Source organism: Glandiceps talaboti, chromosome 9 (assembly GCF_964340395.1).
Source record: "Glandiceps talaboti chromosome 9, keGlaTala1.1, whole genome shotgun sequence".
Classification (NCBI taxonomy): Eukaryota; Metazoa; Hemichordata; class Enteropneusta; family Spengelidae; genus Glandiceps; species Glandiceps talaboti.
Genome location: NC_135557.1, coordinates 17815860 through 17834729, shown reverse-complemented (window position 1 = coordinate 17834729; position 18870 = coordinate 17815860). Strand labels below are relative to the sequence as shown.

Here is an 18870-nt window from a genome sequence, read left to right as displayed (position 1 = left end):
CGACCCTGATAGCGACAGAGCCCTCAGCAACGAAGATACCTATGACGTCATCAAAACCACTTTACATTGTTTTAGATGAACATACATGTATCTTACCTGTTATTGATATCACTGCTCGGTAGTAACGTTTTTAATGTTTTATAACTTATAATGGACACACCCTTTTTATTCAAGGCATCTGTTGAATAAATTAAACACAGAAGTTAACCACATGATAACATTGGTAAAGCCTGCATGCATGGCAAATGAGAGGTTCAACCATCAATGTCGATTACAAAGTATGAATATTCAAACGCAAATGTTCAATATATACCTTCATCTCATTCCAATATATCATTTACACATGATCCTATTATAAATATGGCGTAAAATGGCGGGAAAAAATAACTGACCTGTATCAGACAATATGGCTACTGGTACAGTGACCTGGTTCGTGTCACTATTGCTACTTGTTGGGAAAACAATGTCCGAGTCACTACTAGTTTGAAAAACTTCCAAAGAAACATCTGTAAGAAATGAAAAAAATATTATTAATTAAAAGTAATAATTTTGAATTTATCGTCCGTCAGTGCTAATCTTCGGTAAGTATATTACTCAGCAGATTAATCGACTACGACACTGTTAAAGGAATAATACACCGCAGACAATGAATGCCCGATATAATTTTCTGTCCCTGAACATCACAAGTGTGTCCGTTTTACTATGAATTTGAAATATGTAGAAGAAGTATCTATAAGAAAAAAATAACCCAAAGAAAAATCTTCAAGAAACAAAAAACTGAAGCACCTTCAAGAAACAAACTCTGATATTTGCTGAAAATAAAGGCTAATTTTGAACTCGACACTTTGTCATGGGTAATTTAATTTCCGCTTCTAGCAGTTAATAGCAACTTATATTTCGACTGATATATCTGGGGTACATTAATCTGACATACTCCTGTTGAGCTTAATAAGCCTTATATCAAAAGACTGTACGGTTCTTTGTAGAATTATACAGCACAAAAGAGTATCATTTTTCATTTTCACTCTTTAATCACTAGTAATACTTTCTGCCTCTAGCATTAATATCGTCTCTCATATTTCTCTGCTATATGTAAGATCTCTCGCCATTGACAAGCCCACTCTCAGCTAATCGAAAAGTTTTTAATAATTTGCAACATATTGTAATTGAGACTCCAGGATGGGAACGTGGCTTTAGAAAGCTTCATCTTATTAGAATAACATTTCACTGAAAGAAAAATATCTTTCCCGGTCAACTGATCCATCTACAACCATGGTATCATGACGTGAAGAAACCCAGCCAGCGTCATGTACACAAACGCACGCCATATTAGATTTCACAAAGTGTGACCGAACATTTCCGCTGCCTGTTTGGGTGTGCGTTTTCATATTCTGAAGTGCAAACATTTTAAGCAAACATGAGGTTATTTATTGTTCTCCATTATCAATATATGTGGCGACTACATTTTTCATGCGAACACTGAAACATTGGAGTGATTTATACCTTAAGAACTATTTTTGCCAAAGATCATAAATTTTACCGTATGGTTGGTAGTAAGATGAATGATATGTCATCTGAGCATAGGGTACCTTTACCTTTGGATGTCAATGAGGAATATGTGTTTTAATATTAAATGAAACCTTGAAAGTATTCTTTTACAAAGGGATTTTGACGAAGCCGTTTGAATTTATAATGTAAAGTGAGTACGACTTGTGTTCAAAACAAGGTTGTATGGATAATCATACAAACTGTCCTTGAGATATCGACCCAATACTTTCCTTGCATGCATTTCTTTTCTAAAACTACAGTCACGTTTTATCTTGCTCACAAAACGTGAATCTAAAAAGATAAATCCTTACATATATTGTACCACGTACACAAGGCTTTAATGGTTGCAAAGATTCGACGGCTTTACTAACAAGACATTCGCATGATATGTCCCTACGGCTGTCACATCTGATGTGTGTTTATTTCGTCAACTAATGGATAGAGAGAGCTTGGCATAGAGGGTGTTTTGATGTTCGCTAAGGGATAAGCTTAAAATTCTAGGATCCGTTAATACATGACAAAAATAACGAGTGTGTTGTGAAATGTTGAAACATCCTCACAACTCCTTAGTTGTCAAATATTAACACTCTGTTTGACACTTTATATAGCACTGTAGCCATTCGTCACTTTCTGAAGGCCATAAAGACACACCATACATTCAATATATATAATAACAAACAAAAATCATGTTTGGTTTGACATATCACTCCTGGAATATAGAAAAACATGATCCCATTTAAATCTACGACTTCCCGGAGTGTATATACGTCAAACATTGTATATCACAAAGGGTAACGTATGAATAAAGAACTTATGATTACTTATGGACGATACCACGATATTGCATAAAATGTAAGCTCAAGAACAAGTTTCGGAAGGGTGTGTGTGTGTAAGTGTGGTGGGGGGAGGGTCTGAATTGCTGAACTTCATGTTCACACTTCTAACCAAATTTCGAAATCTTTAACACCTTCACCAATAACAAATTCTGTGTTTACTATCTATCTTGATAAATAAGTTAATTAAAAACTAAGATGTACAGTGTTGGGTTTCCGGTAGTATTTTAATGTGTTTACGATTATGTATTTACATTGCAGCGATCGTAGTGGCGTGACCGCTACAATTTTCATCATGTTTACATCATATATAAACGTGTCGATGTCGTACTTGTGAACGTTCTTTTAGGGGGAAGGGGGAAGGGTTTGTCCTGAACTTGAAGAACGAGCGAAGATCGTTTATTGAGCTTGTGCGACATTGTGGTTGTGGTAATTCTACCCTAATTAGCATAGAGAGATTTAATTTGCTAGTCACGCTTGAAAGGAGTGTTCTCTTAATAATATCCTCCATTTTCTTGCATAACTTTTTTTTCTCTAGTTAACCCTAAAGGTCCAACAAGATGACGTCATGCTAATAATTTTATATGCATCTTCTTGTCATGTGAAGGTCAAGCAAATAATATTAATATTTATACTTATTGTACACTTCAATCATTGTTCAAAAAGAAGTTGCAGTCATATATATTGAAATGAATATGCATGATACACAATGTCAGACGATTTCACTGACAAAAGTTAACACGAAAACCTGTCCAAACGGATCGGGAACTTCGAAAGGAAACTTCTACGGGGAGATTTTTGACAAAGTTGTTTATAATGGTTATGGTATTACCATAGGACATAACCAGAAGAAAGAGGGTTTCCTTAAATTAATAGAGCATATCAGATGACAACGTCGTTTAGAACAATTTTAAGGTTATTAAAAGTTTGATGGCAAGATATGGGGAAATAGTGCCGGGAAAACAATTGATACACCAATAATTCTGTACCTGTTTTTTTTTCTATCACGCACAAGCTTTTTGCAGCACGTATTTTATTGGTTCCCAACTTACGTGTAAGTTAACGAAATATTTGACCTATTAAAACGCGCAAACTGTTGAAGAACAAACATGTGATGCCCCTTTGCTGTAGGCCAAGGAAAAGTGACTTCGTTTCGTTCTCTAATAAGACATCTTCAAAAATCGACTCAGCATGTATTGGTCTGGAAATACAATTGCAAATGTCCATCAGCCATATGTGCTTTTTAGATAATGCCGAGACAGTCCTGACACGTCCCACGTCAAAATGTATCTTTAGCCTCCTGGCATCAGGGTCGGATAAAAATGCAATTATAAATATCCAACAGCCATGTTCTTTCAGTTCATGCCGAGGAAGCCCAGACACGCCAAAATGTATATCTTTAGCCTTCTAGCAAAACAATCTGTTTGCTGTGCACGGCCGCTTTTAATCGATGGTGTAATCTGCCACGGGATGTCTGTCCGGCATCTTAAAACATTTTAAATTATCGACAGGGGTATTATACGAGTTGAAGGTATAGCATTCAAGGAGAAATCCTGTCGACGAGAACTGAATGTTTAATGGACTGGCTCTACTGCATGGTATTGCGATGACTGCTTAAAAGCGTTGACTAAAGTGTATCGTGTGCAGGATTTTAATTAATGAAGTATAATCTATCAGCTGAATAGCTTAGTGCGTAGGGTGTTGGTCATGGGAAACGAATAAAGACCACATTTACAGTTCCAAATAATATAATAACACTAGGTATGCATGAATATGTGTATGTATGTATGTATGTATGTATGTATGTATGTATGTATGTATGTATGTATGTATGTATGTATGTATGTGTGTGTGTGTGTGTGTGTGTGTATGTATGTATGTATGTATGTATGTATGTATGTACATTGTATGTATGTATGTATGTATGTATGTATGTATGTATGTATGTATGTACATTGTATGTGTGTATGTATGTATGTATGTATGTATGTATGTATGTATGTATGTATGTATGTATGTATGTGTGTGTGTGTGTATGTATGTATGTATGTATGTATGTATGTATGTATGTATGTATGTATGTATGTGTGTGTGTGCGTGCGTTATGTATGTATGTATGTATGTATGTATGTATGTATGTATGTATGTATGTATGTATGTATGTATGTATGTGTGCATGCGTATGTGTGTGTGTGCGTGCGTGCGTCCTTTATGTCAACTGTAGCGAAATATGTATACGATGCCAATGATCCTTTTTTTTTAAAATGTTGAAACTTAAATATGAAATCATCGTATTTGTGTTACCTGGAACAATATGGCGATTGTAAGCTATAAATTATGTATGGTTATGACTCTACTCCTCCACCACTGGTAGCATATGGTAATTATTTAAATCATCAAGAAAATACACCAGGTCAAACTACTCACCTAAATTCGAAGATAACACTTGTATTTTGGAAACATTCACTTGTGACAGACATGCTAAGACGTCCCCAGAAAAAGAATCTAGTTTTTGCATCAAAGTAAGAACTGCATTCGCATCAGAAATCTGAAGAAGAAAAGGTTACAAAAAATTAGAGCATAGGTGAAAAATCATTTTAAAAAACACAGTTTACTATGCAAATAAACCATACGATGACGCACTATAAAAAATATTCAGTATGGATTTACGTCAAGCTAGTAAATATATATTCCATTCCAACTATATAGCTATATGAAGGTGACATTCGTAAGTGAAGAGTACATGGACCGCTCAGTATAATATGAAATTATCATTTATATAGCTGCTAGTGTCCATTAACAAAACTGACGAGCTCTGAAGGCTTAGGCTGCAATAATGCATATCACGCCTCAAACGTACACTCACTCTCTCTCTCTGTCCCTCAAACACTTGTTAGCACAGTCAATCGTATATCTAGAGTGCCAATCGAATGAATGTTTTATATTTTAATAACATGTTATAATCGCCGCAAGTAATTATGCCGTAGGTATGGTGTGTTTGAGTAGTATTATCTTATGGAAGAGATAATGTAATATTTATACATCTGTGTGATTATTATATTTAGTCATGAAATACCAAACATGTCTTTGAAAAAGTGAAGTGGGACATTAATAAAATACATGCCGATCTTATTTTCAACAACTTCCTCTTTCTAACGATATTATAATAGTCATAATAATAGACATCAAGGTGTAAATTTAAAAAAAAAACTTGCACACGTACTATAGTAATATGTGTAACAAATGTATATGTGATAAAGGTATGTATGTATGTATGTATGTATGTATGTATGTATGTATGTATGTATGTATGTATGTATGTATATATGTATGTGTGTGTGTGTGTGTGCGTGCATGCGTGCGAGATGCATGCATACATACATACATACATACATACATACATACACACACACACATACATACATACATACATACATACATACATACATACATACATACATACATACATACATGCATGCATACATACATACATGTGATTGTGCCTTCTGTGTGTCTGTGTGTGCCTGTACATAAATGTATATGGAAGGATGGAATGTTGGAAAGATATACAGATGCATTTATGAGATTATCAGTATCATGGTTGAAGTAAACTTGGTGCCAATGACTTGTTATTCATGCAGAACATTCATTAGTCTTGCATTTTGAATAAACTCAAAGATGATAAAACATAGTACCTGTTGAATTTCTGTCCAAAGATCGGTATAGCTTGCGTCTAGTAGATAGCTGGTGGTGGTAAGGACAGCCTAAAATATAAAATAAATTAAAGACAGTCAGACAGAAATGCAAAATGGAGGTAAATGAAAACATGTAACAGCAAGATGAAAAGAAACTAGAACAATTATTCCAAAATGACATCATCTCTTTAGCTTTCAGATATCACAACGGCTTATTTATCAGCGAAATGGCAATTGACCCATGAATGTGGACTTTATCTATATGCAATATTATGCATTTATATTATTGAAATAGCATAAAAGTGATGCGCACACAATTTATGATTACGACTTTCATAATATACAGCATAATAGTCAGATATTTCAAGTGGTGTGATAAATGTTGATTACAGCCTAATACACAACATTATTATTACATATGTACCAGTGATTTCTTGCACTAGGTGCGTGCGCATACTAGTGGTATTCACTGCAGTGCAATACCGAAAACATTATTGCATACCTGCATGGAAATAATAAGCAAATATTGAGGCGATCGTTCGCTTCACACGAAATCGCGTGATTTATGATGTATGATTTTTATGGAAATTAGCTGTTTCAGAGAGATATAAATTATAATAACAGAGGACTATGCCACCCGAGTTCCAGTATGTGAACTCAAGAGTATTTGCAGGCTTGCTTGCATTATTTTCTGCTGCACTTTCAGTCGCTATGCTCTTGAAGGTACGGGCGCAGTGAACACTGCAAACACTCGTGCAAATACCCCCTGCGTACACCTGACTTGCACTCACGTGTGATGGGGTTCTGTCATAGTATTGTATGTTCCTGTTTGTGTGTCTACGTCACAATTGTATAACAAAACAACTGCAATTTCAAAAACGCACAACTTATACAGCCACGTACATAGTACACAGAGAAGAGCGTTTGAATTCATAATTTCTACTTTCCTCATCATAGCATCTTAAATGGATAGGTCATTTGGTCGTTAAGAATAAAAAAGTACAAAAACAAAACTCTCAATTCGTAATCGTACTTTTATCAGTCTAGATGACTCAGAAATGCATTCGTGTGGTCGCCATCTTACCATCAGTGACGTTGTAAAATTGTTTCTACTCCTACCGTAGAGGGCGTAGGTTTGTTTGTTAATTGTGCTAAATTGAAGAAATATAGTTTCGGTCTGGTGATGAGAGGCGTAGCAATAAATAGGGGCGGTCCGGTCATGAAAAGCATATAAATTAAATAGAGGCTCCTATAGGTAATGCACTGACTACTTACATTTGTAAAGTTTTCCACGACTGATGCCGTGGCATTGCAACTTATCAAAAAACTATCTTCTATCAGATTGTACATGATAGATATGGCCGCCAGAAGATCTCCAGAAAATACAATCTTGGCAGGTTTTGAAGCGTTCTGTAAATCTTCAGCAAGCAGAAGGTATTCGGACGCAGAATCAACTATATTGGTTGCCTGTGAATGTAAAGAGTTTTTGTTTATTTGTTTGTTTTATTCAGCACAGTTAAAAATAACACATGCGATGTGACATTGCAACAACATCACAATGTGCTTAGATAACACAATAAAATCGGAAGATTTTTTTTCCCTGGGGTCCAAGAGCAAAGCAATAATGTGTAACGCAATTAACACAAGAATAAATATCCACCCCATAGACAGACAGACAGACAGACAGACAGACAGACAGACAGACAGACAGACTGTAAAAAATAAGGCACACGAATTCACTATTAGTCTTACTTTAAAAAATGTTATGAAATTCCTTTTTACTTCATTCTCGTAAGCCAGAACACATATTTCTGAGAAGCGGTACGTCTCGGAAGGTGCCGTAAAAGAGGCTGTGGTTACGACGATATTTTGCCTTTGTTTTTAAACATATTGTTTGTACAAAAAATGACCATATATCATATTTCTTATAAGGAAAATCATTTCAAAATGTTCTTGCCTAACGTTTGATATCTTCATGGTGTAAACGTTTAATGCTTACAGACAAGGGAAACACCTTTACCAACAGGAAAGGCTCAAACTGCTACTTTTGATCTGTATTAGGTAAAATTAATTTCCAAAAATACTTTCTTATACTATTTCTAATTTTCAGTGACAATTTAATTAAAATTTAAATATTTACTATACTCATACACTTCCACCAACATTTATGAATTTTTTGCGATAAAGTGATAAGAAATTCCGGAAAAATTGCCAAGTTACACTTCTGGTGACTGTACAATATAATTTGATATATTACTTCTTCATCACGTTTTTCCCATGAATAATTAAATATTAATACGTTTATCGTGTATATTAAAACTTTAGATTTATTGCACTGTGTTGTTCCACAGTGGTGCTAGGATAAGCATATAAATTACTTTTTATGCAAACGTTAGGGAATATTACATGGGTCGGGCCAATATGTGTGCATATAATACCGCAGCTAGGGATTAGGGCAATGTCAAGTAATTAGAATATATTGCTCTCATAGCTAAATAAATTTGGTTTTCATGGAACGGTTATTGATTCTAGCAACAAAAGAACCATGTAATATAAGCGAATAATAGACTGAAATGTATACACGAGATCAGAAAGCTGATATATATCTAAAATATTATAATACTAAATTGGGAAGACCACGAAATTATTTTCATAGTTATAGTCGCTGAAAACTCAATGAATATAATATTTGTCGAAATTCCCATTTAGACCTCGTTTTCAGAATAATAGAGTTACACCATGTATGTATGTATGTATGTATGTATGTATGTATGTATGTATGTATGTATGTATGTATGTATGTATGTATGTATGTATGTATGTGTGTGTGTATGTATGTGTGTGTATGTGTATGTATGTATGTATGTATGTATGTATGTATGTACAATATATGTATGTATGTATGTATGTATGTATGTATGTATGTATGTATGTATGTATGTATGTAATGTATATTCATAAGTTTATATATATTCCTAACATTTCATTCGTCAATCAATTATACCTTTCCAATTCTTTCTAATTTCTTCCATAATAATTATAATCGCCTCGATAACTGCCATACAGGTTACAGACTTCTTTATTTCTATACCTATTTATAAAGTTATTTTTGATAGTTTGAACTAATAACGTTGTACGACGAGATCAATGACCTCGCCGTACAACGTTATTAGTTGGTTTATTACTAAAGTCGTTTTATTTTTGGAATTTCTTATCTTTTTCTTCATTGAAGACAGCATATATATTAAGAAAACTAAATCCATGCGATATTCTTCATCCTCAATGAGAGACCATTCCTTTACTTACAAAGGACATTATCATATAAATTAATTTTATGCTAAACATGGTAACAGATTACAAAGTGTACCCCAACAGATTTCAAAGACAATGAAATATAACCATAAAAACTAATGTCAGGATTGAATGTATGGGAGATCAACAACAAGAATAATTGCATTGATCGGCCAATTTCCAATACTGGAACCACCCTAAACAGTTACTGGAAAGGTATGTAACGAGAACCATATCACCTTTCCATTATTTGGCCTCAAAGTTTGTTTATAGCAATAGCTAATAAGAAAGAGTATCAAGCGAGCGTTCAATGTTCAAATCATAGCAACCTGTTACTCTGGGTACTATCCCCCTTAGAGATATACGTTCCATTGCTGAATTCTAAATTTGGTGTGCTTCTTTTATCACATTGGGTATGTCCTAATTTAAAAACAAATTACAATATGCAAAGATATATAAGGCCGTTATGTTATCCCATTTAACAAGTGGTGTAGGCAACTCGACCTATAAGTGTTACTGAAAAAGCTTCAAACGTATACTTACCTCTGTTTGTAAGTTTGTTAATGTAGGCGATGTGCATCTTGTAAAATCCAAAATGGTCCATGTGGCATCATCTTCACAAAACCTGTAAATCTGTCCTGTATTTACAAAAGAAAGAGTTTTCAGGATAAGTAGGGGTAGGAAAGCTCGTAGAAATTTATGATACTTTGGTTTCTCTAACCGTTTTTTTGGGCTTCCCAGTGATAGTCATGGTGACATATAGTGAAGTATAATAAATGTATATAAGCACCTTGTAGACCGAATATTGAGCATAACAATATGACTTCATTTCTGTACATAGATAGCGCTGAGATCGGACAGAGGCAGGGCCCCGTCCGTCCTTGACCAACGCTCTATCCAGTATGAAAAATACAGAAACTGCAACGTACAAATTTATCCGACCATTTTGTTCTAATTACATTAAACAACATAACATACATATTTAATTAGCGTCACTATTGAGATATACGGGTAATCTGCATCACAACAATACATAATGTGTCTAGCCATAGCAGTAGACGCCAATCACTACAATTGAGAAAAGTGGAAATTATAGATTCATGATACTTTTCTGCCTCACGAAAGGCTTGTCCCAAACCCGTAGAATATGATACTTTGGTTTCTGTAACAGGTTTTGTGCTTCCCTGTGGTAGTCATGGTGCTAAGTATTATTAATCCCTATGATGAATAATACCATATACACATATATAATAATGTATGTATATATATATATATATATATATATATATATATATATATATATATATATATATATATATATATATATGTACATCAACATCTCCTGACGAGTGATTTACTCACGAAACAGGCTTGTAGAGACGAAAAACCCGACTTGATTTTCTTCTACCCTCAACATATATATATATATATATATATATATATATATATATATATATATATATATATATATATATATATATATATATATAATACATATTGTATGTATAAATAATACACATATAATATGTTGCAACATACTCATATTTCATTTTTACAAACACTGTGTCATATCCTGAACTTATTACACATACCCGTCGTTCAATACACACAGTAATGTGTATGTTTCTTTAGTCATTGACCGTGACGAATTTCCCATGAGTGGATATTTTATGTTGGAAAAATGAACGTGTTGTTAATTGAATTAAAGGTTGAAATATTTCTTTTTTGTAATAACATACCGACCTGTGTAATGACATGGAAACGTCCTCAAGGGAACTGGAGACATATATCATTATTCTATGTAGCATTATTTCCAATAGGTTAGACCAAATAACATGAAATGCGCGTTTTCGATATCCCGACCAACGCTATGTTAAGTCACGTGGCCTAACCATTATATTACACTGAATGGTAAATATGGTGATGAATAATATGCTTTTATTCCGGTATAACTTTCAACATTTTCTTTACAGTTATTCAAAGAGGTGAGTTTTCAATTTTTCTTGTAATTTCGTGTCACATTTCTATGCAAAGCAATGTGTCTTATATCACATTCCAGGGAAATCAGGTCTTTTAAGACTGTAAGTTGAATTGAATTGAATTGAATTGAATGAATGAATGAATGAATGAATGAATGAATGAATGAATGAATGAATGAATGAATGAATGAATGAATGGATGGATGAATGAATGAATGAATGAATGAATGGATGGATGGATGGATGGATGGATGGATGAATGAATGAATGAATGAATGAGTGAATGAACGAACGAATGAAATTGTATTACTAGTTTGGATATTTTTTCGTATACTTTTACATTATTTATTACTTATAAGTGATTTCATTGACGTCATCTAAACCTCATCACACTATCACAGAATTATTATAATTACTACAAATTTTACCACCACTACATGCGAAAGGAAAGTTTACACATCATTCAAATAAATCAAAATAACATCCATACAGAACAAGAATAAATGTGGTTTGATTTTACCTTGTGTACCATCTGGACATGATGTTGAAGCGTTTTCACCTGCTGCTGTTGACGGCCAGTCATAACCGTCGACGGTTTCTTCTGTACATAGGACCAAATTTGTTTCTGTGGTGAGGGCTGGTGCTGCTGTACTGGATTCAGTGACTGGAAAATGCATAAAAAAGACCTCATATATGAAGGATAAAAGATTTTAAGTTTAAAATACATGTAACGTCTGTTTTGCAGAATCCAATCAAATGAATGGTTCGTTGTTTAAACAGGACATTTAGTACCATTATGTAAATACACGTAGAAAATATTTGCATATGGTTTGCATATACCCGAGTATGTTTACAAATAATTTGGGGTTATGATAGCCGAATGTTTTGTTGTTTAAATTACTATTCACTGTTTTCCGTTACTCAATCCTCGATGGCGATGCTGCCATTTTGTTTCTGAATGGCTAAAGCTCATGGGTTTGATTTGAGCAGCCACTGTATCCCAGACAACCTAACTGTATAAATGGGGACCTGGTGTGACAGGACTATGTGAATGATTAAATCAATATAATTCCACAGAAGTGTATGCTGAAAAGGAATTTCATCAAACTTACGTATGCAATGGCCGTTGAGTCGTTATAGGCATGGGCCTGAAGGGAATAATTTTACAACATTTGAGCAAAATACGGTAACGCGGTACATAAAAATGAGCAACATCATTAATATTATTTATTTTTATCTATCGCATGATGCCAATAAACTCAAGACATTGGTTTTAACAGCACTTGATACCTGTTGCTAAGATAACAATACCTACAATACGGCTTCTAAAAAAATACCCTTCTTCGAAATTCATTAAACTGCTACAAACTATTAAGAAACCACGCAGTTAGACATATTGATCATATACTCAATGTAAGTTGCGCTTTATAAAAACAAATATTTAGCTTCGTGTCTATTTCAATGCATAGCTGCCAATGTTAATGTTACACTTGTCGAGTAGGGATGTACTTAAGCTTTATTCACCAAATAAAGACACAAAGCAAGCTCTTTAGAAAAATGTCAATGGACAGATGACAAATGTAAAGTAACGAATTGTGTATCCACACAAATATTTCAATGGCATTTAAACTGACAAACCTTTTATTAACAAATGACAAATTACCAAAGTGTAATTCATTATGCTTTTTGCGTGTCTTTTCAGTCTTATAATGCTACCTTTTCACAAACTGTTTTACTGTGATGTTTGTTATGTGTGTTTGTGCGTATGTAGTCGTTTTCAAAAGCCATAGAAATATAAAATTATATGAAAAACGAAGAAATTAATAATATTAGTTTATATAGACATTGAGTTGCGTCTACAGATAGTGATCAAGGCTGACGACATCTATCAACTTGCCATACAAAGTCCTGTACTTCTTATCAGTCTTTATTTGGCCCTATGTATATATTGCCATTGCATACAAATCTAGTCTAATCTAATCTAATCTAATCTAATCTAATCTAATCTAATCTAATCTAATCTAATCCAATCCAATCCAATCCTAATCTAAACTGATTTACAACAAGCAAGAATCAAACCATAGTTCTGCCCAATGGCGCCAATAATTTGTTTTGAAAGTGAAATGTGATGATTGTCGTGTGTGTTTAATGGTACAGAATTTCGCTTTGAAGTTGTACAGTTTGAATATGCGCGGCTGCCGAATGTCCTGGTCTTGAATTGTGTTGAACATGGGATTCTCTTGTTAGATGAACGAAGGGTATACGCATGTGTAAACTTACAGTAGGTCATTGACAGAGGCCGAAGCTTTTCTACCTTATTGATTATGAATTGTTATGCTCGTGTTCTTTATTCCAAATTTATCCTGGATTCTATTAGTAGCACTTAGCACGCACTGTGTCAATGAAACCCCACTGTAAACATTATGCTTTCAAATGTTATGATCATAATGACTGTAATTGAGGCAGAAAGAAATGTCCATGTTTATTTTAAAGTAATGGTTTTAGTGACACTTTGTACCAATTGAAAAAGATTCAACTATCCACGTTATTCTAAATAGTAGACACAAGAAGGTCTATTTTTAACGCTAATGGGTCATCATATACTCATCACGCACTCATGGTAATATGAAGTACATGTGTAATGTGCTCCCCATCATTTCACGATTCACACTTTCCTTACCAGAAGTGAATCATAAAAGAACACTCTCACGCGTGTCCTGCCAACATCACACGTTTCGAACAATATCCTAAATATATAAATTCTACGAAACAAAGCATAACGTTCAGTTTATAGTGGAAATAATGAACTGAAGGTCCATTTAATTGTAGTGATAAAAGAGGTGACACTGTATCATCGACAAAAAGATGAATGCGTGCGATTTATGAAGTATCCGCTTATTCAGACCTTACTCAAGGACAGGTTGTAATAGTGAAAAGGGTAAATGGCACACTACTAAAGTCTTAAAATAAACTCGATAAATTTATCCTAGCTAGAGAATGTATTCATTCTACCGGCAGGCATTCTCATGAAGCACGCAATATTTCTCTTACGATTCATGAGCACATTTACTGAATACAATTCTGCTGAGGGTTGAAGAAATTATTACTTCCTTGCTGTACAGAAAGCGCTATATTTCACGCGAAATTAAAGTAATATATCTTTGAATTGATCAAGCCCTGACCTTTACTGTAAAATGAGACTATAATGTGTACTGTAAGCATAGACAAGAAGCTCTGATTTATCGTGTTTTTTCATCAAATTATTAGATGATGCTTTAATATGAAATATGATGGTCACCGCCACAGGCACTATTAGGTTAGGCATAGTAAAATATGCTGTTTTATATTAAATAATGTATGTAGCTATTTTTTATCATCAAACATTGATATCACTTAGACAGAGCAAGTGTCCGTCAGGTGCGATGAAATGAAGTGATGAAGTTTAAAACGATATATAGTTGGTCATATAATTGTCTCTGTCTTCACTACCTTGAGGGTGGCGTACACGGGTTAAATTCAGCAAAGTCGTTGTCAAGAAATACGTTCAAATGCCACTTTTGACAGCTATGTTTTCTTTCTTTTCTAAAGTCTATATAACTTGATTATCTGTGATACGTTCTGCCGCTCACAGGAAATTAAACATGAGACTCGTTCAAATGGAGCGCAGTCAGGCCAGATGAAGGAAAGACATTAACTGTAAGTAATACACAAGGTTTCCTTGGCAACTAGCGAATGAGAAGTAGCAGTAAAATGAACAATACGGCGAGGTGTTAAGTAAAAAAATGTTAGCCATGACAACACAGCGATAGATGAGAACGGGTGTAAATAACATGACACCAAATATGCTGATAAATGTGACAGATCTCGCTAACCCCCAAAAATACAATTTCACTAGCTTTTAAATCATTATGTTTTCTTGAAAGAAGATACCATTAATACATTTACAACAGTAGCAGGTACACCTTATTCCTATAACATTTTATACAGTCACGACTATTCCATGGCTCTTTTAAAAATATATATACTTACTACAAGAGTCCCATGAGGACATCAATAGGGATTACATGACTTCAAGCTGTTTTTTTCACTTTACACCCTGCGCTTTTTGTATTCATAAGATGACACTTCATACAATGAGGTACACAACCTTTAAAAGAGCAAATCTCTATCTGTGTTGATATTACATTGCTGAAACACGATTACTGGCCTTGAGCATCAAAATACATTTGGTCAAATAGAAAAGATTGTGTGTGTCCGATAATAACCCGCGACCGACCCTAGTTTAAACCTCCGACCTTAAGCACTACACAGTTGTGCTAAAAATTAGTGTGTATTTTGTATTTATTTTTTGGATCAGGCTCAAGGCCCATATAAAAGAAGTACACCAGGAATTTACAAGAAAATACATTTAAAAACCGAACTAATACAAAAAAAGCAAATAGTGATATAAATCAATAAAGAACATCTCTCCAGTGCCTGCACTGGAGAGAGTCATGGTACATACATGAGTAAACACACTGTACATAAACATTACTACTATCTAAAACTCTCTTGACAAAATTATAAACACTTTTCCGGACAAGTTCACCAAATGACAAAACTGAGTAACAAACAAACATAGAACTAATACTACACCGCCTGGACAAATTAAAAAAAATTCTAAAACAATTATTATAAGAAACTCGAACTTTGTTGTATGTTCTCAACTTAAAATAAGACCACAGATGACAACAGTATAAATTAGAACAAAAAGACATGAATAACCTAACCTTAACTTCACTAGAACAAAATGCAAAATTCCTGCATACAAAGTTACCACGTACTTAAAGTAATCGCACTTGTCTAGTAATATCTTGCGTACAACAGTCGTAAGATTCACGCATGCGTGCCAATAGGCCCACACGCTACGAAAGTATGGTTGTATCCAGATCACTGAGATGTAGTACAGTAACAAGTTGAAATCATGATTGCATTGGGTAGCTGATTTTTGAGTGCGGACCCAAAATCACTTAGACATGTCTGAATGAAATGACAAAAAGCACTTCATTCAGACATTTGTATGACGACTAATGACAACGTGACTAAAATACTTGTGTGACAACTGAATTTTGTAGTCTTACGAAATGTTCGATATCAATTATGTAATATATCAAACCTATGACCATGGTGGTAGTTTGTTTGTTTGTTTGTTTGTTTGTTTGTTTGTTTGTTTGTTTGTGTGTGTGTGTGTGTGTGTGTGTGTGTGTGTGTGTGTTGTGTGTTGTGTGTTGTATGTACTGGTATTGATAATTTAATATTTATTTTGAAATACAATGTATGTAAACACACAGGGTCCTGTCGATATTCAATAAGCTCTCTAGGAATGAAATTATTCATGCTTTTTACTGGTAAAATAAGAAATTCGAGATGCAGAATTTATTTATAATTTGGCGGCAACAGCATCAGGATGTTCTTTGAGATATATTTAGAAGTCTCGAATATAAATATTTAAAACTTTGAAGAAGATGAAAAGTATAAGGCTCCATAGAGAATTTCAAATGAGTCTTTACTACTTGACATGCTTAAAACGAGATGATATTTACCCCGACACGTTTTCCATCAATCATTTAAAAGGAATCGAGAATGACCGCCTTTGTACTGAATACCATCAAAGGGATGACTACCTAGGGAAATTACAACGATGCAGCACGTATCTCTCTCCAAGTAATGCATCGATTCTTTTCCTCGCTTCAACCAATATAACCACTCGTGTGTGCCAAAGTTGTCATGTTGAAGAGTTTGCTCTTGGCGAGATCCATTGTTGCCATAGCAACACACTAACAAAACTGTTTACGCGCATGCGTGAAATGTGTTGACATTGTTTGCCACGTGTGTGTGTGTGGACTCAAGGGATATGAAGAACAACTAACGTAATCAGTCGTCGTCCATCAAACTGATTTACTTTCTCGCAGAAATTGAGGCTGGGATGGGTAGTTGGTTTATCACAAATTAAGTCACATTAAAACGATGGTATTTGGTCACACCCGTTTTGATATGACAACTGCTTGATGGGTATACCGTCGCTTCCGTTTGTTTCTGAATGGCTAATGTCCTTTTTGAACCGCGGTTGCGCCTCAGTCAACTCAACTGTGGAATTGGGGACCTAGTAGGATAGAGATTGCAATGTAAATGCTCAATCCTATGCGCTTATAGAGGCTGCAATGGATTGTCTACTCCCAGGGAGTTGAGAAAGTAAAGGGCCGTTGTGCCGATATAGATCCGGGCCAGGGGTAATATTTATAAAGCGTTTTGAGCACAGAGTGGGAAAGCGCTGTATAAAAACCAATATTGTTATTATTTACTATTGTTATATCTCGCTATAAAAGTATACAACCAAAATATTGATGGCAGTCTCCAATCGCCTTTACAATCAGTAGGCAAGCATATATAAAATCATCTTTGCTTATCTGCTACATCGTAGGAAAGATGCATGCCCACATAAATATCCATATTATATGAATGTTATCAATTTTTTAACATTTAAAACAAGTTTATAACACATCACGTTCACAAGATACTAAGCTTATTGGTGTATTGGTGTGGTTTCAATATTTGAAGATTGCATTGCACCGTCTTACACACAAAATTGCAATGGATATATATATACGATGGGTTTGTCTATGCTCCAAAACCATAGATGAAACGATTATAAGTCTTTTGTGTACTAACTCTCAAAGGCATCTGTATTTTGTTTTCAATGTTGGCGCCGTTTATATAATAGTAACATGTCATTCACTTTACTATGGAGATTGTGTGCTTTGAAACTATCCAAAGAATACGGTTCATTCTAACATTAACTCTATATTGTCACAAATTCCTCTCGCTGTAATGCATGCCATAATGGTTAACGTAAATCCAATTAATCCACGTAAATGTCCAGGAAGATATCTCTCACATACAAAAAGCAATATTTTAATCTAGCGATTTACAAGGCATTTCAAAGATTACCTCATTGTGGGAGTTTTATTTGCTCTTTGTAATAAGCTTAGGGAGTATCCATTCTATCGTCGAATCTTATTGTCATTAATCACAAATTAAGATGGATATAAATTGCATCTGCACGGAAATGAAAAGCTATAACAATCGCGGCATGTATTTCTTGTTTGTACTTGAAAGGGAAATGAAGACTGAGATCTCGTTATCTATATACTTAATCAGGAGGAGACTTAAGTTTGTCATACAAAATAGTGAATGGTTGTCCTCCTTGCTGTCTATATCTTAACTGATATTGGATTATCTTGCACGATCAATCGATGTAATTTGTCAACTGATTGAGAGAGGCCCCGGTTTCTGTGAAATGGCGTACAATCCATCTGAGAGAAAAGACGCTGACACATTCGCTTATTTGTCAAATTTGAATATCTTTATAACTACTTGTGTGGTAAATGAACAATTAATCTTAGGCAGCGGTCATCTCTGAGTCAGGTATTATCCATCAAAGTGTTCATTGGATAGGCGATACAAACTTCATTAGATAAAATGTGC

General features: G+C 34.4%; 1 protein-coding gene across 1 annotated transcript in view; it reads right to left on the bottom strand.

The window, feature by feature from the left end:
* The window catches only part of LOC144439901 (adhesion G protein-coupled receptor B1-like), a 48575-nt gene that overhangs the window by 11357 nt on the left and 18348 nt on the right, over positions 1-18870 (bottom strand). The window contains exons 3-8 of the mRNA XM_078129133.1: positions 11867-12010; positions 9911-10005; positions 7352-7543; positions 4809-4929; positions 393-506; positions 97-178 (exon numbers count right to left, since the gene is read on the bottom strand). Of these exons, the coding sequence (XP_077985259.1) occupies positions 97-178; positions 393-506; positions 4809-4929; positions 7352-7543; positions 9911-10005; positions 11867-12010 (748 nt within the window). The remainder of the gene's footprint in view (positions 1-96; positions 179-392; positions 507-4808; positions 4930-7351; positions 7544-9910; positions 10006-11866; positions 12011-18870) is intronic.